Raw genomic sequence first — 23,768 nt, forward strand, 5'->3', positions numbered from 1 at the left:
GAAGCTGACCAAGGTCAGTTACCAGCAAAATGAGAATAAAAATGCTCATCTTCACCTGAGGGTGCATGTAGTTAAATGCCATCTTGTTTTGTCTGCTGCAGTCAAACAGTAGAGTTCGAATCTTGTAAATTGTCATCTTATTCCAACGTCATTTTATCATTATGTTTCAATGGTATTTCTCAGTCATTTAACTTATGACAGTTTATCAGTCAGTTCAGGATTGGAATATAGTAAAGAAGGGTCCAACAAAATCAATCTGTAACTCATGTATTACAAAATTCCAAGGATTTGGCAGCATATTAGTATATGATAATATATACTAGGAACTGGACAAATATTTAGAGGGGGATTGTTTTGTAATTTTTTTTTTTTTTTTTGGCTGATGCAGTATAAGGGTTGTGTTAGGGTAGCTAAGAATAGGAACAGGTGCATGTATACTTGCGTGTACACCAATGCTAGGAGTTTGGTAAATAAATTTGATGAATTTGAAGTATTCCTCAAAACATTAAAGGCAGATATTGTTGGGATATCAGAGACGTAGTGTCACACAGATATAAGGAATGCAGAACTGGAATTTGGGGAGTACAATGTGTACAGAACGGATAGACAGGATAGGAAGGGAGAAGGGGTTATGCTATTAGTTAAGAAACACAAAATCCAAGGAAGTGAAGCCAGTCGACATCACTGGACAGTGCAGTGTCGAGTGAGTTTGGTGTGACATAAGCATTGGGAGATCAAATTTAAGAGTAGGAGGGTGCTATAGGCCTAATGACTCTGGTGAGTATAATAAGAAACTGTACAGGGAAACAGAGTAGGCCAGTAAATCAGAGAGTCTTATAATGGGGGATTTTAATTTCCCAGATACTGACTGGAATTTGTGGGTTGGTCACTCATACACTAACAAGGCTTTTGTTGATTTATTGGATGATTGTTTTCTACATCAGCATGTTTGGGAGGCAACTAGAGGGTTTTGGTTTGGTTTGGTTTTATTGGCGCATTAGCTACTAAGGCTATAATGCGCCAAGACCATGTCATTTATAAAAAAGTTGGCAACTAGAGGGAGTAATACTCTTGATCTGCTTATCAGTAGTGATTCATCATGCATTAAGAATCTGCAGATAAAGGAACCACTAGATGGCAGTGATCAAAATGTACTGAAGTGGGATTTACTCAAAGAGGTAACTATCATCAGGGTAAAGGGAAGGGTTTTTGCTTTCGTAAAGGTGACTACAATGGACTGAGACAGTTTAAATTCTATACAGTGGGACCAACTAATGATGTTACCAACAGCAAATTCAAAATGGGAAGCATTCAAAGAATTTATCTTGGAAGCTACTAGGCTTTACATACCAACTAAGAAATATTGTTCAAGGTTTAGGCCTAAATGGATATCAGATGAACCAATGAGAAATATGGCAGAGAAGAAAAATGCATGGGATATATAAAAATTAATGGGTGACATGGAAGCCTATGACAGATATAAGCTGGTCTGTAACCAAGTCACAAAGGAAATTAGGCAGGCAAAGGCAGATTATGAGAAATCCTTGGCAAAAGATGCAAAGAAAAACAGAAAAAGAGTTCTTTACCTATGTAAACTCTAGAAGGAAAGGGATGAATCAGATTGGTCCACTGGATATTGATGGTTCAACAGTTGAGGATCCTGCTCGGGTGGCTAACAAACTAAACGAGTATTTTGCATCTACATTCACACATGAGGAGTTATTCAGGAAGGGGAATGCCAGAGGTGAAGTTGTTGTTGTTATTTGTTTTTTAGGAGCATTAGCAACTAAGGGCCTATTGCTCCGGGGATATGCGGTGGTCATTTCCTGACCTTTCTGCATCCTCTGTATTTGGTGGTCACGGGCTCGAACCCCGGTCTGATCAAGAAGCGTGTGCTATGCACTGCTGCTCCTAACCACCTGGCTACGGAGGCGCCCCAACCAGAGATGAAGTAAACTCTGGCAGTGAGCTAGATGATTTTGTAATAACTGAGAGGAAAGTGGAGGAGAAATTGTTCAGGATAAACATAAAAAAAGGCACCTGGGGTAGATGGGATCTATCCAGTTATATTAAAGGAGGCAGCAAAGGAAGTAAGTGAACAATTAGCCATAATTATGAGAGCTTCTTTGGACTCAGAGGAGGTACCCATAGACTGGAGACGTGCAAATGTAACCCCAATTCACAGAGGAGGATCAAAGGGCAACACAAGTAATTATAGGTCTGTGAGCTTAACTTCTGTTCCAGGAAAATTAATGGAGGCACTGGTTAAAGTACTGCAGGATCATCTAGACAAGACTTCAGTTATAGCTTGGACACAGCATGGTTTTGTTAAGGGAAAGTTTTGCCTGACCAATTTTATTGGATACTATGATGCAGTCACAAAAGAAATGATGCAGGGAATAACTTTGATATTATATATTTGGATCTTAGAAAGGCTTTTGATACTGTTGCGCATGGAAGACTGCTGCACAAATTGGAGCAGTGTGTCATTGGAGGCAAATTGCTGCTATGGATAAAGGGATGGTTGAGGGGGAGAACACAGAGTGGTAATCAATGGACACTGCTCATCGTGGACTAATGTTATTAGGGGAGTCCATCAGGGTTCAGTGTTGGGTCCATTATTGTTTTCTGTATTTATAAATGATACTGATGATGGTATATCAAACTTAATGTCCAAGTTTGCAGACGATACAAAGGTTGGCAGGGTTGTTAAGTACACTACTGATGCTATGCTGCTGCAACAGGATCTGGAAAGGTTGAGCAGATGGGCTGAGAGGTGGCAAATGAAGTTTAACATTGACAAATGTAAAGTACTACATATGGGAAACAGTAACCCCAGAACAACATATCAAATCTGTGGTACTACACTGATAAGGTATAATGTATGTTCGTGTCAAACGGCACCTGGGATTTCGCCCAACTCCGCATGTGTTTCGAGGATAGTACACTGTCAAGCCAGAGACTTGAAAGTGTGTGGGCCGCTTCTGTGCAGTGTGATATTTTGTGCCCATTGTTTGACCGGCTTATTGGTCGCCAGGCCCCTAGTGGGGACTGATGTTGCCCATACCCTGCCACGTGGAGGCTAGCCGGGTGTATCCAGTATCACAACAAATTGCTCTGGCAGGTCCTGCCACCTAGTTTCCTGGGATTTCAGTGGCTAGGACCTTAAAAAAAAAAAAATTTATGCATTTGACATTAGTGCTTAATGGGATTGCTGTTTGAAAATCACTGGTTGGGGTTGAACACTAAAGAGATGTGTTAAAGGCCTAATAGGTCGGGCAAAATTTTGGTGTTATGAAATTTAGATGTGAGGCTATACGCTAGATAAAAGCTAATGGCGTTTGTTGTCTTAGAGATTTAGAGGAAACCGGTGGAATTTAGATGTTGATTAGAATTTGGCGGCATTGTTAAAGGTGTACCTTAGTCGATTTAGTGAGAGAATCCAGTATGAAGGTCAAGCTGCCCATCCCGCTCAGGGGATGGGATATGTTAGCTGGCAGTGGGGAACACACCAGGCGAGGGGGTGGGAGAGACACATTTATTTCATTCATAATCTGCATTCTCACTATACTTGCATTTTTTTTTTTTTTTTTGCAGGCCAGGGCAGAATGCAGTGATAGTGTTTATGTGGTTAGTAAATGTTTGTTAGTACAGTATATGTAAAGTAATGTAAGTTATTTTTAACTTTGCATTCTTTCGGCCAATTACATTTGCTCTTCCACTCATTCCCATTCACTCTCTCTTTCCCTCATGCTAGGTCACTCTTTCTTTCACCAAACTGGACTACACTGACAGTGGTAGAGAATGAAAAGGACCTGGGGGTAATTGTGTAGGCAGATATGAAGTTCTCTGAGCAGTGCAGACAGTTTGCAAGAGTAGCTCACGGTGTCTTGTCAACGATATACAGGAATTTTTCTAGCAGGGATAAGGAGGTGATTATTCCCTTGTATAAGGCAATGGTCAGGCCACACCTCAAGTATTGTATGCAGGTCTGGAGGCGTCATTTCAAGAAGGATGTAGCGCTGCTGGAATGAGTAAAGAGAAGGGCAACAAGATTAGTGAATGGAACAAAGGGTTGCTCTTAAGAAGAAAGGCTTTAGTTTTGTAAATTACAGTGTCTGGCAACTAGGCACCGGCAAGGTAATCTGATAGAGGTGTATAAAGCCTTGAATGGTTTGAGCATGCTTAATGCCGATGGGATTCTTCCTCTTGCTCAGAATAATCACCTGAGAGGGCATAGATTCAAATTGAGGAAAGACAGATGTAGGATAGATGTTCGGAAATTTGCCTTTAGCCAGCGGGTAGTTGGTTGGTGGAACAGACTTCCATCCCTTGTTGTGGAAGTTGATAGCCTAAATAAATTTATGGCTCAGCTGGACAGGTATTTCGAATGAATGGAGGGGTGAAATGGGAGTGGTTTTTTTTTTTTTTTTTTGACTGATGCTGCATAAGCTTGCTTTCTTGCATCATATGCCTGTACTAATGCTAAAGCTCATATGCTTGCTTTCTTGCATCATATGCCACCACTACTAATAAACAATGACAGCCATGAGAGAGAGAGATCCTCTCTCTCTCTCTCTCTCTCTCTCTCTCTACAGGACAGGGAGGTGATTATCCCGTTATACAAAGCAATGGTCAGGCTACACCTCGAGTACTGTTGTACAGGTCTGGAGGCCTCATTTTAGGAAGGATGTAGAGTTGCTAGAACGAGTACAAAGAAGGGCAACAAGATTGGTGACAGGAACAAAGGGGTGCTCTTACCAAGAAAGGCTTAAGTTCTGTAAATTGCAGTGGCTGGAGACTAGGCACCTGCGAGGTGATCTGATTGAGGTGTACAAGTCCTTGAATGGGTGAGCATGCTGAATTATGATGGGATTCTTCCACTTGCTCAGATTATGAACCTGAGGGGGCATAAATTCAAATTGACAAAAGACATTTGTAGAATATTTGTGCGGAAATTTGCCTTTAGCCAGCGGGTGGTTAATTGCTGGAACAAACTTCCATTTGTTGTTGTGGAAGTCGATAGTTTAAATAAATTCAAGGAGGAACTGGGCTAACGTTTAGAGGGAATGGTTGTGTGAAATTGGTTTTTTTTTTTTTTTTTTTTTTTTTTGGCTGATGCTACATAAGCTCATGCACTTGCTTTCTTGCATCACATGCCTCTATTATTACTACTATTATACCTTCATAATTAACCTTACTGGTTCAATATACTTTCTTGACACCTCCAAAATGAATGAGTAAATGCCAATAACTCCAGGAGCCTTGGTTTCCTTTAGGCTTGATAGTTTTTCTAATAAAAGGTCTGCTGTAATTTCAACATTGCTAATTTCAGAGTGCTCAGCCTTACTTGTACAGCTCTTCTCGCCATGAAGGGTTTTTTTCTGTAAATAAATGCAAAGTACCTGTTCTGATGTGATGAACTGATGTTGTGCAAATGAGCAGCCAAGCGGTGTATGGAATAAAACTTCCATTTTTAAAACATAATTGTTATATATAATTATTGTTATTATATAATTTGCTTGTGTTTGTCCATATAATTTGGTTGTACTGAAATCAAATTCAATAAGATTCTGAATAGTTGTCCTCGCAGTGTCTTGGATTTTTAAATGTATAGAAGATTCACCAATACAGGTGACGCTATTCAATTTACGAAGACATTATGCAACTTAGGCATAACCAGGGAAAATGGTATTTGTCACTTAGTTGAAATAAGTTCAAGCCTTAGTGTCAAGTACTCTTTTTGTACACTAACTTCCTGTACAATCAACAACATCCAAAAATTAAACCTTATGGACACTTTAGTTCAAATAAAAGTTCAAACACCACACCTCCAGGATCACGTGATTTTTCCCCTACAAGATTTTTTCCTCTCCTATCCACATAATGACAACTTACAAGTGACCTCTGACCCCTTTGTGTAACCATCAGGGTGACTTGTTCATGAGGTTAGTAGACTAATGGATTCCTGTTTTGTACCTGTTCCTATATATAAAAAGTAAGTTCTTTTCATTCACATTATATACCAGTGAGGAAGGTCCACTGAGCAGCATCATAACAATTAGGAATCTTTATGATCTTTAATTTAGGATCCATAATGTCTTAATAAAAGACCGTAATCTTTAATTTAGGAATGTAGCATCATGTGCAGCATTCCTAAATTAAATATAATTCTCACAATATTTTTAAATTAAATAATTTATTCAGCAATCAGTAACAAATATCTGTAAAATTATGAATAAAACCATACCTCTAGATGGAATGCTATTATCTTCCACAAAAGAATGAATTCTAGATTCTACACTGTGATTTCCATTTTTCTCAAACAAGGCATCGTCTTTTTCATTGATGCATAAAAAAGTATCCAGATCACTTTGTCTTTCACTATGCATTCCAGAATCCATTATCTTTTCTTCTTCTTGGGCTAATTTTTCTCGCACTTTCTCCAACTGTAATCCAATTTCATCAGTATTATCTGGCACTATATTTTTAATCTAAAATTGAAAAGAAATGAAAGAGATACTGTTCTTGCAGTTCATTCACGTAGAGAGTAAAAACGTATTAACAATTTAGGAACTAAAATGTTTTTCATTACACTATGTACACTAATTCTAATTTATCAAATACAACAGAGCCTACGGGCTGACAAAAGTCTTGAAATAAGCAAACTAAGGGTGTTCTACAAAATGCATGAATCTCATATTATGAAGCAGGCTGCCATGGTATTGCATAACCATGGAAAATAATAACCATTCAAATAAAACACTTCCTGAGGAGTAAGCTGCTATTAATTTGAAATTCATATTACAGTGGCCCAACATAGCTGAGTGGTCAATAGCAAGAGTGCAGTAGCACATGCTCTTTGAGTGGATGGTTCAAGCCTGCATGAATGTCAAAATATGATTAACAATGGTATTCGTGATTTATCATAAACTCCTATGACCTGTGGTCATGCATGAGTATAAAAAGAACATTATCTTATACATTCCATTCAGTGCTTACTGCACCTTATTAGTGGATATCTAGACTGTCAGTGAAAAGAAAGGATTGACAACCCAGGAAAAAAATATTTCCACATGTGAGAAATGATAAATGGTGTCAGAAGTTTAAAAAAATAAATTTTGAGCAAAAGATTTGGATATATGAGAGCTATAAAATATTATGATATATGGATTGACAAAAGCTCAACTATATATATCACTATACACTGAGTGATCACTGAATTATGACCACCCCTATGAAAACTGAATGCGACCCATTGAAAACGTGAGGTACGAGAGTGCGGAGTTAGTCGACCTAAGTAGCATACATAAGGTGTCAGTGGTTTAGTAGGTAGTAAAATTCTGAGCGTGATGGGTAAAAGGAAGGATTTATCGGACTTTGATAAAGGATAGATTATGGGTGTTCGACGAGCTGGTGCCTCGATTTCCCAAATGGCTGAACTGGTGGGGTGTTCGAGAGTCGCCATTGTTAAAGTGTACCAGGACTGGCATCAAAATAGTCAAACAACACAATGGCAAAACTGCACAGGTCAGCGAAAGGTTGATGTTAGAGGTGAGCACCAGGTCTGACGACTTGTACAAGTGAACAGGCACAGCAATGTTGAAGAGTTGACTACCCAATACAACATGGGCCAACCTGGAACAATATCTGGCATGACCATGTATGGGCTATACCAGCAGATTACCCCTGCGACATCCTCTCCTAACCAAGGTTCATTCGCATAAAAGATTCGCCTGGTGCAGAGAGCATGCAAGTTGGACGTTAGAAGACTGGAAGAAGGTGTGCTGGTCACATGAGTCACGTTATTTACTCCACACCATGGATGGTTGTGTACCAATGTGGCGTCAACAACATGAGGCTCTTCATCCATCATGCATGGTATCAAAAGTGCAGGCTGGTGAAGGCAGTTGTATGGTGTGGGGCATGTTTCACTGGCAGGAACTTGGACCCCTAGTGCCTGTGGAACAATATATCACTGGTCTCTGCTATCGTCAACTTCTTGCTGACTGTGTACACCCCGCTACGTTACACTTTTTCCCTAATAGCGATGGTGCCTTCAAGTTGACAATGCGCCGAGCCATCGGGCACTTGATGTGCAGGAATGGTTTGAGGAACACAGTTCTGACTTCCAGCATATCGATTGGCCTTTGAACTCTTCCTGATATCTGTTGTTATTATTTGGTTTTTAGGAGCATTAGCAACTAAGGCCATATTGCTCCGGGATGTGCGGTGGTCATTCCCTGACCTTTCCGCATCCTCCGTATTTGGTGGTGATGGGCTCGAGCCCTGGTCTAATCAAGAAGTGTGTGCTACGCACTGCTGCTCCTTCCCATCTGGCTACGGAGGCGCCTCCCCCGATATCAATCCCATAGAGCACTTGTGGAACACTGTGGAAAAGCATATCAGGCATCTGGATACAACAATCACCTGGATTGCTAGCCGCATTACACAAAGCTTGGTTGGCCATACCTCCTGAATGCTTCCAACATCTTGTTGAATCAATGCCACATCAGATAGCTGCTGTACTGAGGGCAAAAGGAGGACCTATGAAGTATTAGGTAAGTGGTCATAATTCAGTGATCACACAGTGTATATCTCTAAAGATTTTTCTCTACCCTTACTTGAGTTTGAAACATTTCATACTATTTAATATATTTCATATTGTGGAAACATTTCACTGCTAAGTTGCCAAGCCTTTTTCTGACAGTGCCTACTTACCCACTGATGAGGTGGTGTTGATAACCAGAGAAATTGTAGATAATTGCCCACATTTCAAATAAACAGCAACATAATTCACAGAGAAAAGTGCTTTATTTCAAGAGAAAAGGCAACATAAAAACAACTTGTAGTAACTTGCTTCATAATACAAGATTAATGAATTTTGTAGCAAATTTAGTTTGCTCATTCTTACTCATTCTTAAAGTTTTTGCTAACTCACATATAGTAGTTTTATTTATTTATTATTTTTTTTAATGTAAACCCCAAACACGAGAGGTGTTAGAACCTATAGTACCTAGTACCGTGCTTGGGTTGGAGGTTGAGAAGATGAAAGAAGATATTTGTTGACATTGGACATAAACTTCTGTAGACTATAATTTTCAGGAAATACGTATGAAGGAAGGAAGGTTGTTCGAGAAAACGGCAGTTGAATGAATAAACAAGGAAGATGAAAAGTTGGTTCTGTGAGTTTGAAGTTGGACAGTAAATGGATGTTGGCTGCTGGCTGCACGTGTTCAGACTGTTTCGAAAGAGAGAGCAGGAATTATAGAAGCTAATTCAGAAGAACAGTGCCCATGGAAGTATCTGTAGAAGAGGCATGCAGCGAAACAGTACGTCTATGAGACAGCGAGTGCAGAGACTCTGTTAGAGATGCGTCATTAATTAATCTAACTGCCCTCTTCTGAATGGAATCAACAAGCATGATAGAGGTTTTGGGGGCACCACCCCAGATGTGGGAACAATATTCCATGGCAGGGCGGATTTGCAATTTATACAGAGTGAGCAGCTGTTTGGAAGAAAAGTAACGCCGAGAGCGAAAGAGAAAACCAAGTTTTTTAGATGCAGAAGAAGCAATATTTGTAATGTGCTTGTGCCAAGAGAGACTGGAAGTCAGGGTAATCCCCAAAAGAGATATATATAGCAGAAGAATCCTTTTCGCGAGATATAAAGACAAGACTGAGTTTTAGAAGGGTTGAAATCAACTAAGTTGTCTTTACCCCACTGAAAGATTACCTGAAGATCGGCATTTAAGGAATTGGTAGCAGATTTTCGAGAAGTTGAAGCTGATTGAGCAGGACAAAGTTTCTCAAAATGGAAAGTGGAATGCAATGTGCTATCATCAGCAAAACTATGGCTAGGATTTCCAGTCAATGGAAGAAGGTCATTAATATACAAGAGGAAAAGAGTGGGTGAAAGAACTGAACCTTTGGGGATGCCACCATTAGTGGAGAAGTTAGAAGACAGAGAGCCAATACCATCACCCTCAGTGAGCGATCAGAGAGAAAACTGGATAACCAATTACTAAAAACAGTTGGCAAACCATAAGATGGAAGCTTGTTTAGAAGACCTTTATGCCAAACACGATCGAAAGCCTTTGAGATGTCAAGAGCAAAGTACTTGTGTTTCATCGAACCTTTCCATTGAATTAGTCCATAAATGGGTAAAGAATATCACCAGTGGTTTGACACTGACGGAATCCATTCTGGCGATCGTTGATCAGACGGAAGGTTTCTCGGTACTTTAAAATTTGGTGGTTAATTGATTTCTCCATTACTTTAGAAAGAATAGAAGTAATTGCAATGGTACGATAATTGGATGGGAGGGATTTGTCATCCTTTTTAGGAACTGGCTGGATATCAGCAAATTTCCAAGCAGAAGGAAAAACACCTTTGGAATAAGAAAGCGAAAAAAGGCGGCAAAGAATAGGAGTAAGTTCAGGAGCACAGGTTTTGAGAACAAGTGGAGAAATACCATCGGAACCTGGAGCTTTCTTAGCATTAAGATTCGTCAAAATCCTTCTGACATCCTTTTGACAGAAGACCACAGGAGGCATTGAATGGAGTGTGTTGGGAATAGTGGGAGGTATTTTACCAAGATCGTTAATGCATGAGTTGAAAGAAAAATAGGATGCTAGCAGGTCAGATTTATCCTTGGCTGAAGTGACAACAGAACCATCTGGTTTGGACAGAGGTGGGAGCAGAGATGGGCAAAAGTTGCGGCCAATAGCTTTGGCAAGAGACCAGAATGCTCGGCTACCATTAGGGCAAGAAGCAAGTTTTCTACTCTTAGCCTGTTCAAACTCTAGTTTCGACTGGTTAATAACTGTTTTACAATTTTTGCGAGCTTTGGTGTAGGCATAAAATTAAACTGAAGATTTAGAAACAAGCCAATTACGATATGCAACATTCTTCTCTTGAACAGCCTTAGCACATTTATTGGAAAACCAAGGTTTAGATAAAGGACGAGATTTTAAAGTGGAGTGTGGGATAAAAGATTCCATTCCTGCAATAATAATGTCACTGACTCGATCTGAGCAAACGTTGACATCAGAAGTTTTGAAACAGTAATCCGACCAAGGAAAAGAAGAAAAGAAGTCTCACATCCTATTTTGCATTCTTGTAATGCCAAACAACACTAGGTTGGGAATAGCCATGAGATAAAGGTTCCATTAAATTCAATAGTAAGAGACAATCACCAAGTTGTGATCTGAAGTGCCCAAAGGACCTCTCACTTCGACCGTGTACTTAGAAGGGTTGTTTGTGAGAAAAAGATCAAGCTTATTGGCTGTATGATTAGGATTGTCCGGTATTCTTGTAGGTAAATAAACTATCTGTGAAGATCATTAGTAATTGCAAAAGCCTCAGCATCTCGACCAGCTGGGTCGGTGTGACTAGAAAACGGAAGCCAGCTGGAGTTGTGAACATTAAAATCACCAAGGAAAATTACCTCACTTTTAGGAAAGTTGGACTGGAGAAAGCCAAGTTGCAAAGAAAGGAAGTCAAAGAGCTCCAAGTGATTAGTGGAGTTGGGAGAACGGTAGAGACAACAGATGAATTTTACACAATGAGGTAGAGAGATTTTAAGCCAGAGAAGATCAAAGAGAGGAGATTCCAAATTGCCAAGTCTCTGACAGGGAATATCAGAACGGACATATGCACTAGTACCACCTTTGAGGCGAAAAGAATCATACAGCGAATAATTTGGGCATCTGAGATGAGCAGTAGTTGAATCAACCGATAACTGAGATTCTGTCAGAAAAAGTATATGGGGTTTGGCAGACTGCAAGTGGAAATGGACATCGTTGAGATTAGAATTGAGACCACCTATATTTGTGAAATGAATTTGGAAGGGCTTGGGAGGTTTAGATCTTTTCGCAGATAAGCTTGCTCTATTAGTTTGACAATTCATGGTGTATTCAATAGTAAGAGAAAGTGGGTGGGACATGCTGTATAAAGTAATGAAATTTTTGGATATGGCATACACATGGTAAGAATATACCCAGAACCTTGACATAACGTGGCCTCGACAATGCTACCCACATACACACTACTTGGACTCCCTCCAGTCACTATCTGGCAGAGTAGAGGTAGCAAGATTATACACTAGCTGATCCGGAAGCCTCCTAGAGAGTTACCAATAGGTTTGGTCCGGTGTACTAACTAGCGGCCAGCCTGCGAACACCATTTTAGAGCTGTATCCTCAAAATGTAAGGAATATTGGATCTCACCACGATGTTCATCATAACCTCAAAAGTCATCAATCATACTGCATGATGGAAGAGATGGGGAAGGGTTGACCGGAACTTAGCTCTAGAGACTAAACATGGGTTCCACCACTTCAAGCCTCCAATAAGCAAAGTGGTGGTATTGCACCAGTTTATAGCTGTCACTTTTATATTGCTCTTTTATAGCTCAAAGCTGTTCATTAAAATTTACTATAACCTTTTAATTAAAACTCCATTCATCTATAGTAACAAAAACTTTACACGTGAATATGTGTAAAGTTCATTTTATCATACCTTTGTGTATATGGTGTCTCAAAAATATTGGTACAAATGTTTAGGTGAGGTAGGTAACATCTGAAGGAATGTGAATCAAATAGGAACCCATAACCGGAAACGTCACGGGAAAGTAGTAGCAGAGGCACAAGAAGCAGAAATGACACAAGACAGAAATTAGTGGCAAACATATTTATTTGACATAATATTAACAATGGAGTATGAGATGGATGCATTTCGTGATGTTACAACAGATGCTTGAAGGTTCCACCATGAGACGCGATGCATGCATGACACCAACGCAGCATGGATTGGCAGACACGGTCGAACACATCTGGAGTTTCTTTGGCAGTAGCAGCAGTGCAGACGAGTCTTGCCACAACACCCATTTCCGTCTGTATAGGCGATTCATACACGACAGATTTGAGGGCCCCACAGAAAGAAATCAGGGATCGATTAATCAGGTCAACGTGGGGGCCAGGCAACGGGTCCACCACGGCCAATCCATCGACGCCCAAAACGCCTGTTCACACACCTTCCATAATGGACAGGCGCCCCGTCATGTTGAAACCATATGTTGCGTCTCACATTTGCTGGAACATCGTCAAGTAACCCTGGCAGAACTTGTTTAAGAGAGAGAGATCCGATATTTAGCAGATTTCATGCGGGATGGTAACAGGTATAGGCCGACTAAGCAGTCACCGACCATACCTGTCCACACATTTATTGCAAAGCGATGTTGTACCGCATGGGGGCGCACACCGTGTGGGTTGTCGTGAGCCCACACATGAGCATTGTGCTGATTGAATAAGCCTTCTCGAGTGAAATAAGCCTCATCCATGAACAAAACATAGGCTGGAAAATTCAAGTCTTGAACACTTTCTTGGAGAAACCACTGAGCAAAAAACTCACATGCATGATGATTTTGGGGGAGCAGTAACTGAATCCTTTGGATATGAAAGGGGTGTAAGGAATCGTCGTGTCAGACACGCAGTACACTGCAACGAGACACTCCTAAGGCAGAGGCAATGGCACGTGTGCTGGTAGTAGGATTATTCTGGACGGCATTCAACACACTTTCTTCCATGGTGGAAGTTCGCTTCTAACGTGGTCTGCCCTCACTACTCCTGTTACCTCTAAATGACCCATAATCGCACAAATTTTGATGCACACGAGCAAACAAACAGTGGTCCGGTACATGTCTGTCTGGGAAGCGCTCTCCATAAATTCGTTGAGTGGCTTGTCCATTGCCTTCTGCTAATCCATACATTAGGTGCATGTCTGCCAGCTCACAGTTCATATATCGATGCATGTCCTTCGTGCGGCGACTACTGCTTGAATGAGTAAACCAGAAATTTTCCCTCTCGCGAACTGATGAACAGCGCCATGTACTGACTTTGGTGACGTTTCCAGTTATGGGTTCCTATGCGATTCACATTCCTTTAGATGTTACCTACCTCCTCTAAATGTTTGTACCAATACTTTTGAGACACCCTGTATAAAGAGCAAGCAAACTGATCATTGGATCATTGTTGATTTTCATAGACGTTTTTTCAGGCATTATATCTAAGGTTGCCACTTGGAAGTCTAAATGAAGGAGGTAGCTAATAGTCAGGCGACTCACTTGTGAATCAAGTAGTATCAGATTTTGGCTGAGTCCAGTCATCCATACTTCCACCTCTTTTAAATTCTGATGGTTTTATTGCATTGTACTCTAAAGATAAAGCTGAACTTATCAGCATCTTAATTTTCCTGTAACTTTTGCACTGATGATCTTGATAAACCTATTGCTACCACTCTAGACACATTCCATCCAACGCTTCTCTTGGTTATGACAAGACATTGCAAGAATCCAGAACAATCAATCTTGATACTACAATACCTTTTGGTAGTGTTCATAGCACTTTTTTAACCTCTGCTCCAGAGCTTATTCCTGTTTTGTGTAATCTTTATACATTCTTTTATTCTGCTGCAGTTTCTCATTCTGCATGGAAATTTGCTCATGTACAGCCAATTTTTAAAAAGGTGACCGATACGCTCCTTTCCAGTTGTCATCCCATTACTCTTACCACAACTCTTTACAAATGTAGAGATCCAACCCATACTGTCTCAAAACTATCCATTCCTCTGATAACAAATATATTTTGGCAGCCTGCACGAATTCTTATTTATTATTTATGACATTTCACTGTATGGTGTTCTTGCTTCACTTGGTAATGTTTCCCAAGCAATAAATAAACCTATTAACAGAGAATTCCACACACTATCCCAAACAGTGTCCCAGAATCCTAGGACCTTATGGCCACTGCAGTGTGCCCCATTAGTTTACCAATAGCAACCATAAAACTCTTCCTATTGGTTATGTATTTAGTATGTATGAGCAGACATTATGACAATTATAGGGATACTAGAATATTTTTCAAAAAATAAAAATGGCTGTAGTCACAATTGTTAATTATATTACAACCTTTTGGGTTTAGAATATACATTTAAAAAAAAAAAAAACTTTTCCATGGTATGTTTTCCAATATTAACAAACTTGGACTATGAATGATTTGTTGAAGAAACTCAGTCATTATCTCACTCACTGGTAGTTCCAACATGTATCTTCTAACAAATACGTCCTTATGTATTTTCTGAAAATTAGAACAAACATTTCTCAGCATTGAAAAATCCTAGGCAAAAAAAATTGTTAATCAACACCTAGGTATTAAAACATAAGACCTAATTTACAATTTAATACCAAGGTATTAAAACATAAGAAGCTTAAGGAACTGCATTTCCTTACAATTTATTTACAGAAAATTTCAACAACAGACATAAAATTTAATCAAGTTAAGTCCATTTAATATTTTAATCACATTATCTGTTAGCTTACTTCTTTTAATCTCTTTTTGTGTCTTTCCTGGATTTCTCTTAATGAGGCACCTTCCATGTTAGTTTCAGTGATGTTCTGTAATAGGATAAAATTTGTATACAAAGAAGATCTGAGGTTTACATTTCTCAAGCAGCCTAATGACATATTAAAAGGCATATCTTAAATACAATAAATTATCATAAAATTGCAACAAATTATATGCAGCACACTCAGAATATGGGTTGGGTTAGAGGCTGAGATGTATGGGTTTTTTCCCCTAATGGAAACTGGTTATTCCACTTGGACTGGTATGTGGGTAAAACACTTTACACACAAGACCAATAGTAGTTTCCAAGTTCTGTAGTCTATGAAAGGTTCGCTTATTCACAGTTGGTTGCCATTCAATATGTTTTATTGAATTGGAGAGGAATTTTTTTTTCTCTCTTCAACAAACACAATTCAAATATATATTAAGACAAATATGAGGTCCATTGTTGACTATAGCAATGGTATGCTGCTGCCATAAGGCAGGAACAGTGAAGCAGTAAACTCCACTTGCCTCTGGAGGGCTGTAATAGAATATAAGAAGCTTTATTTCTTTACTTATATAACAACATTAAAACAAAATTACTATTCAATAATTGTTATTGTTATTTGGTGTTTAGGAACATTAGCAACTAAGGCCATGTTGCTCCGGGAATATGCGGTGGTCATTTCTTGACCTTTCCACATCCTCCGTATTTGGTGGTGACGGGCTCGAACCCCGGTCTAATCAAGAAGCGTGTGCTATACACTGCTGCTCCTTTCCACCTGGCTACGGAGGCGCCCACTATTCAATAATACATCACATGTTTTTAAATTATTTTTAAATTCAGGAGTGCAAAAAATTCTGTGAATCATTTTCAATTTAAGTCAACACTTTCCCACATAAATAAAAGAGTTTAACAAGTGCTCAGTAGGGCATTCAATTTTAATTTTTATCTAAAGTATTGCTTGGACATGGCAAAAAAATATTAGGTTCTGTAACAGACAGCATAAAAAAAGTGTCGGTTTTGTTTTTTATTTGTTGTATAGAGTGTGTGTCTACACAAACACACAGAAAAAAACACACATATAATTGTATTGCTAAGACTATCTGGACACCCCTGAAATTTGAAAATATGTAAAAGTAACTGCATTCACACTAGATTAATTAATTTGTTTTTTTTATAGCAACTTAGACAATAACACACCAAATCAAGCATTTACATTAGAAGTAATTAGATCAATGAAATATTGTATAGGTTTTAGGGGATTGAGATTAGCAATTTCCAACAGAAGTTCTCAGAGGATGCTATACCAGCAATCAGTTTGTGCCACTGCAGAAAAACTGCAACATCTTAGATCAATAATAGTTGACACAATCATTAAACAGAAATGTAGGTGCCTCCGTAGCCAGGTGGGAAGGAGCAGCAGTGAGTAGCACACGCTTCTTGATTAGACCAGGGTTCGAGCCCATCACCACCAAATACGGAGAATGCTGACAGGTCAGGGAATGACCACCACATATCCCGGAGCAATATGGCCTTAGTTGCTAATGCTCCTAAAAACCAAATAACAAACAACAAACAAACAGAAATGTCACATGCTACTTCAAAAGCATTACCAATGTTGCTTTTGTCTTTGACCATAACATCAAGTGAGCATATGTTGCTTCTACATTTTTTCAGGTATATTTTGTCATTTTCTTTATATAGGTTGTAAAACCTCATTTCCACTCCATTAGGTCATTTCTTTTCAATATTCATTTCAGTCTGTTTCAGCTTTAGTCCAGTAAAGAAGACATATTCTTCTCATTGGTTCTCTGGAGTTTTTCGCTTCTGAATATTTTCTACTAGTCAGTTACGCAATTTATTTAGGATAAATTAATGTCTGAGAGATGCCTTACTGGCTAACTGGCATTTTACAGTTACATTTCTTTCTTCAACCACTTCATTCAATTTATACAAGTGTGGACTTTATTTTCTTAAAATTTTGTTAAATTTCATGTTTCCAACCCTGCTCCCCCCCCTCTCCAGCTGGTGGCTGATAGAATATATTATTCTATATAAGCCACAGAAGCCTATGGCTGATATAAGCTAGTCTGTAATCAAGTCACAAAGGAGATTAGGCAAGCGAAGCCAGATTACGAGAGATCTTCGGCAAAGGACGCAAAGAAAAACAGCAAGAATTTCTTTACTTATATAAACTGTAAAAGGAAGGGGATGAATCAGATTGGTCCCTTTAATATCGATGGTTCGACTGTTGATGATCCCACTCAGAGAGCAAACAAACAATGAGTATTTTGCATCTACATTCACACATGAGCAGTTATTAAGGAAGGAAAATGCCAGACGTTTATAAAAATTGTAACAGGGCGCTTAATGATTTTGTAACTGAGAGCAAAGTGGAGGAGAAATTGTTGAAGTTAAACATAAGAAAGGCACCTAGGGTGGATGGGATCTATCCAGTTTTATTGAAACAACGGAACTAAGCAAACCTTTAGCATAATTATGAGGCAACCTTGGACTCGGAAAGTTCAATGGACTGGAGATGTGCAAATGTATCCCCAATTCAGCATCAGCCAAAAAAAAAAAAAAAAAAAAAAACTGCCACTTCACCCCTCCGTTCATTCGAAATACCTGTCCAGCTGAGCCTTAAATTTATTTAGGCTATCAACTTTCACAACAAGGGATGGAAGTCTGTTCCACCAACCGATTACCCGGCGGCTAAAGGCAAATTTCTGCACATCTATCCTACATCTGTCTTTCCTCAATTTGATTTTATGCTCTCTCAGGTGATTATACTGAGCAAGAGGAGGAATCCCATCAGCATTGAGCATGCTCAAACCATTCAAGGCTTCATACACCTCTATCAGATCACCTCACCGGTGCCTAGCTTCAAGACACTAATTTGCAAAACTTAAGCCTTTCTTCGTGAGAGCAACCCTTTGTTCCATTCACTAATCTTGTTGCCTTCTCTGTACTCGTTCCAGCAGCTCTACATCCTTCTTGAAATGAGGCCTCCAGACCTGTATACAGTACTCAAGGTGTGGCCTGACCTCTGCCTTATACAAGGGAATAATCACCTCCTTATCCCTGCTAGAAAATTCCTGTATATCATTCACAACACACCATGAGCTACTCTTGCAGCCCATCTGCACTGCTCAGAGAACTTCATATCTGCCTGCACAATTACCCCCAGGTACTTTTCATTCTCTACCACTGTCAATGTAGTACCACAGAGTTAATACGTTGCTTTGGGGTTGCTGTTTTCCATATGTAGTACTTTACATTTGTCAATGTTAAACTTCATTTGCCACCTCTCAGCCCATCTGCTCAACCTTTCCAGATCCTTTTGCAGCAGCATAGCATCAGTAGCGTCCTTAACAACCCTGCCAACCATTATATCGTCTGCAAATTTGGACATTAAGCTTGATATACCATCATCAATATTATTTATAAATACAGAAAACAATAATGGACCCAACGCTGAACCCTGAGGGACTCCAATAATAACATTAGTCCACGATGAGCAGTGTCCATTGATTACCACTCTCTGTCTTGTCCCCCTCAACCATCCCTTTATCCATAGTAGCAATTTGCCTCCAATGCCACACTGCTCCAATTTGTGCAGCAGTCTTCCACGTGCAACAGTATCAAAAGCCTTTCTAAGATCCAAGTATATAATATCAAAGTTATTCCCTGAATTCAGCTCTTTTGTGACTGCATCATAGTATCCAATCAAATTGGTCAGGCAAGACTCTTCTCCTTAACAGAACCATGCTGTGTCTGAGCTATAACTGAAGTCTTGTCTAGATGATCCTGCAGTGCTTCTTTAACCAGTGTCTCCATTAATTTTCCTGGAACAGAAGTCAAGCTCACAGGTCTATAATTACTTGTGTCAGCCTTTGATCCTCCTTTGTGAATTGAGGTCACATTTGCACATCTCCAGTCTATGGGTACTTCCCCTGAGTCCAAGGAAGCTCTCATAATTATGGCTCATAATTATTACTGCCAGAGTTGAATACACCTCTGGCATTCCCCTCACTGAATAACTGCTCATGTGTGAATTTCGATGTAAAATATTGATTTAGTTTGTTAGCTACCTGAGCAGGATCATGAACAGTTGAACCATCGATATCAAGTGGACCAATCTGATTCATCCCCTTCCTTCTAGAGTTTACACAAGTAAAGAACTCATTGCTGTTTTTCTTTGCATCCATTGCCAAAGATTTCTCGTAATCTGCCTTTGCCTACCTAACCTCCTTTGTGACTTGGTTACAGACCAGCTTATATCTATCATAGGCTTCTATGTCAGGTGTTAATTTATATGTATTCCATGCATTTTTCTTCTCTGCCATGTCTCTCTTTAGCTCATCTGACATCCATTTAGGCCTAAACCTTGAACAATATTTCTTAGTTGGTATGTAAAGCCTAGTAGCTTCCAAGATAAGTTCTTTGAATGCTTTCCATTTTGAATTTGCTGTTGGTAACATCATCAGTTGGTCCCACTGTATAGAATTTAAGTTCTGTCTCAGACCATCGTAGTCGCCTTTACGAAAGCAATAAGCCTTTCCTTTACCCCTGATGGTAGTTACCTCTTTGAGTAAATCCCACTTCAGCACACTGTGATCACTGCCACCTAGTGGTTCCTTTATCTGCAGATTCTTAATGCATGAAGGATCACTACTTATAATCAAATCAAGAGTATTACTCCCTCTAGTTGCCTCCCGAATATGCTAATGTAGAAAACAATCATCCAATAAATCCACAAAGCCTTGCTAGTGTGTGAGTGACCAACCCACAAATTCCAGTCAATATCTGGGAAATTAAAATCCCCCACTATAAGACTCTCTGATTTACTGGCCCACTCTATTTCCCTGTACAGTTTCTTATTATACTCATCAGAGTCATTAGGCCTATAGCACACTCCTACTCTCAATTTTGATCTCCCAGTGCTTATGTCACACCAAACTGACTCGACACTGCACTGTCCAGCGATATCGACTGGCTTCACTTCCTTGGGTTTTGTGTTTCTTAACTAATAGTAACCCCTCCTCCCTTCCTATCCTGTCTATCCTTTCTGTAGATGTTGTACTCCCCAAATTCCAGTTCTGCATTCCTTATATCTGTGTGACACCGTGTCTCTGATATCCCAACAATATCCGCCTTTGATGCTTTGAGCAATACCTCAAATTCATCAAATTTATTTACCAAACTGCTAGCATTGGCGTACACACAAGTATATATGCACCTGTTCTTTTTCTTAGCTACCGTAACACAACCCATGTGTTTACTTGTACCGCAATGATTCCCAGCAGTCTCTGAAATATCCTGCATCTTGTTTTCCAGGCTTCTGCTCATTCCAATAGAAGCAGTGCAAGAATCACTTTCACCTCTGCCAGTGGCTACTGTTAATTTATTAGTCCTTGTATCCCTCCCAAGCTAGCAGTTTTCCGACCCACCTAACACTGCCTCGATAGTATCAGCAAATATTCTTGCACCCTTTCTATTTAAGTGTATCCCATCCTTGTAGAAGCAATCTCTCCTGTTGTACAAATTGGAGCAGAATGGTATTAAGGGTAAGTTGCTACAATGGATAAAAGGGTGATTGAGTGGGAGAAGACAGAGGGTGGTAATCAATGGACGCTACTCTTCGTGGACTAATGTTATTGGTGGACTCCCACAAGGTTCAGTGTTGGGCCCCACTGTTGTTTAGTATATTTATCAATGATATTGATGGTACATTAGGCTTAGTCTCGAAGTTTTCAGATGATACAAAGGTTGGCAGGGTGGTTAATGACAGCAATGGCAGGGTGCTACTGCAACAGGATCTAGATACTTTGGGCAGATGGGCTGAGAAGTGGCAACTGAAGTTTAAAATTGACAAATGCAAAGTACTGCATATGGGTAGAAGTAACCCCAGTGGAACGTACCAACTGTATGGTACTACACTTAGAGTGGTAGAAAATGAAAAAGACCTGGAATAATTGTGCAGTCAGATATGAAATTTTCTGAGCAATGCAGACAGGTTGCAAGGGCAGGTCATAGGAATTTTGCTAGCAGGGAAAAGGAGGTGATTATTCCTTTATATAAGGCAATGGTCAGGCCACACCTTGAGTACGGCATACAAGTCTGGAGGCCTCATTTTAGGAAGGATGTAGAGCTGCTCGAACAAGTACAGAGAAGGGCAACAAGATTGGTGAGGGGAATGAAGGGATCCTCTTACCAAGAGAGGCTTAAGTTGTGCAAATTGCAGTGTCTGTTGACTAGGTGCCTGTGAGGTGATCTGATTGAGGTGTATAAGGACTTGATGGGTTGAGCACACTGAATTCTGATGGGATTCTTCCTCTTGCTCAGATTACGAACCTAAGGGGGCATAAATTCAAATTGAGAAAAGACAGTTGTAGAGTAGATGTTCGGAAATTTGCCTTTAGCCAGCGGGTGGTTAATTGTTGGAACAAACTTCCATCTGTTGTGGAAGTTGATAGCTTAAATAAATTCAAGGAGGAACTGGACAAAATTTTAGAGGGAATGGTTATGTGAATTTTTTTTTTTTTTTTTTTGGCTGATGCTACATAAGCTCACAAGATTGCTTTTTTGCACCACATGCCACTATTACTATTTACAGAGACATACTTTATATCTGTATTATAAATATATATATGTATACTGTATACACACACACACACACACACCCACCACTAAATTTTGTCTGTTTGGAATATGCCTTACTTAATATTTACACAATTTTTTTTTCAATATGTGAATTCATATATAAACTTGCAAGCATACATTATATAAAATAGGAAACCAATGTGTAAACATACCCAAGATGATTTGATATTTGGACGGAAGTGAACTGCTGAATCAGACTTCTCCATTACTAAACTTTTTTTAGTATATACAATCTTTGAAACACCTGTAAGACATATAAAGTGCTTAATAACAATACTATTATAAATTTTTTTGAATGTTTAAGAACAGAAATTTTCTAACATAAGAATGAACTTTCAAATATGAAAGCTTCTGAATGCCAGGATGACATGAACTAAGTAATGATAGTACTACTATTCATCCATAAGTTTTATTTTATTTCTTTGTGATTTTACATTTTTATTGGTCCCAACAAAAATCTTAAATTAACAAAATTAAACTTTCCTAGAAGTGATGCTTTTTTATATCTCACACTCCTTTCCCATGTTTTATCATCACATTTTTTATAATGCAAATGTGTTTGAAATTGTGCATTATGTTCAAAAGGCAGTAATATTCATGGTGGTTGTGTCCAGGAGGGGGCCCCTTTGATAAGATTAGATATGACAGTCATCTATTATTTGTCCTATATCTAATTTTCTTTCGTGGTTGGTTTCTCGTATTATATTTGTGATATTTCACACTTTTTGGCCTGTCACCATCAGGTGGCACCAGCCTAAATTTATTGGCTTATAACTTTGGCTCTATTTGCCTTATATTTTTATTTCAATTTTATTTTTATATATATATTCCTTCCACTCTCCTTCCTTTTCTACTTCTCTCCTCATTTATTTATTCCCACACTTTTTCCCCATATTTCCTCTATATTACCTATTATATTTTTCTTTTAGCCAATGAGTCGTTGATGGCCAGATCAAGTAGCCCTCACTGGTAGTTGAGGCTGACAGTTTGAATAAATTCAAAGTTCAACTGGATACTTACCCGTATGAGGAGGGAAGCAATAAATATATTTTTTTCTTATCTACTCGATTGGGTTTTTTTTTTTTTTTTTGCCAGTGCAGCAAAAGCCTGTGGCTTCCTTGCACTATAAAGCGAATACTATTACTATATTATATATATATAATATATTACTATTATATGTCATTAGTTACTGGTTGATGATACTTGGATATACAAAATTATGGACAAAGATGGGAGTCATTCTATATCCAAAGACTAGAATGGCATTTCAAGATATTCTTCTACCACCTCAGTTTTATGTACAGTGGTGTTGTCATGCATGAAAAGAAAATCTGGACCAACCACACTCCTAAAAAGTCGCACTGGGGTTCAAGGATCTGTTCTTGATATCTGTGCATTTTCAGTACCCCTATCAAAAACATGAATAAGTGTCACCGTTGGTCATTATTCTGCCACATACGAGAACCCTGCTCCCACCATAAGTGTCTCTTTCTCTGTTGTTGGAGGGATGGTACCACATTCTTCACTGTCTGCAGATGAAATAACATCTAGAATCTGTTTGTAGGCTAAAATGGGACTCATCAGAGAACAGAACTATACTCCATTTGTCAGGGGGCTCCAAGTCATATGTTTATTTACTGATTTCACTAGTTTTGACGAGCTCTGCCATGGTTTGAGGTTAATGGGATACAAATCACTGGCTTCCTTATGCAGA

At 39.2% G+C, this 23,768-nt stretch overlaps 1 protein-coding gene across 1 annotated transcript in view; it reads right to left on the minus strand.

The window, feature by feature from the left end:
• Positions 1 to 23,768, minus strand: part of Cc2d2a (Coiled-coil and C2 domain containing 2A) — a 422,612-nt gene that overhangs the window by 381,194 nt on the left and 17,650 nt on the right. Inside the window, exons 2-4 of the mRNA XM_090380928.1 lie at positions 22,207 to 22,298; positions 15,378 to 15,452; positions 6,251 to 6,494 (exon numbers count right to left, since the gene is read on the minus strand). Coding sequence (XP_090237054.1) covers positions 6,251 to 6,494; positions 15,378 to 15,452; positions 22,207 to 22,260 — 373 coding nt within the window. The 5' untranslated portion in view covers positions 22,261 to 22,298. The remainder of the gene's footprint in view (positions 1 to 6,250; positions 6,495 to 15,377; positions 15,453 to 22,206; positions 22,299 to 23,768) is intronic.

The sequence above is a fragment of the Mastigoproctus giganteus genome, chromosome 9 (genome assembly GCF_048544385.1).
Source record: "Mastigoproctus giganteus isolate SK-2022 chromosome 9, ASM4854438v1, whole genome shotgun sequence".
NCBI classification, from domain to species: Eukaryota; Metazoa; Arthropoda; class Arachnida; order Uropygi; family Thelyphonidae; genus Mastigoproctus; species Mastigoproctus giganteus.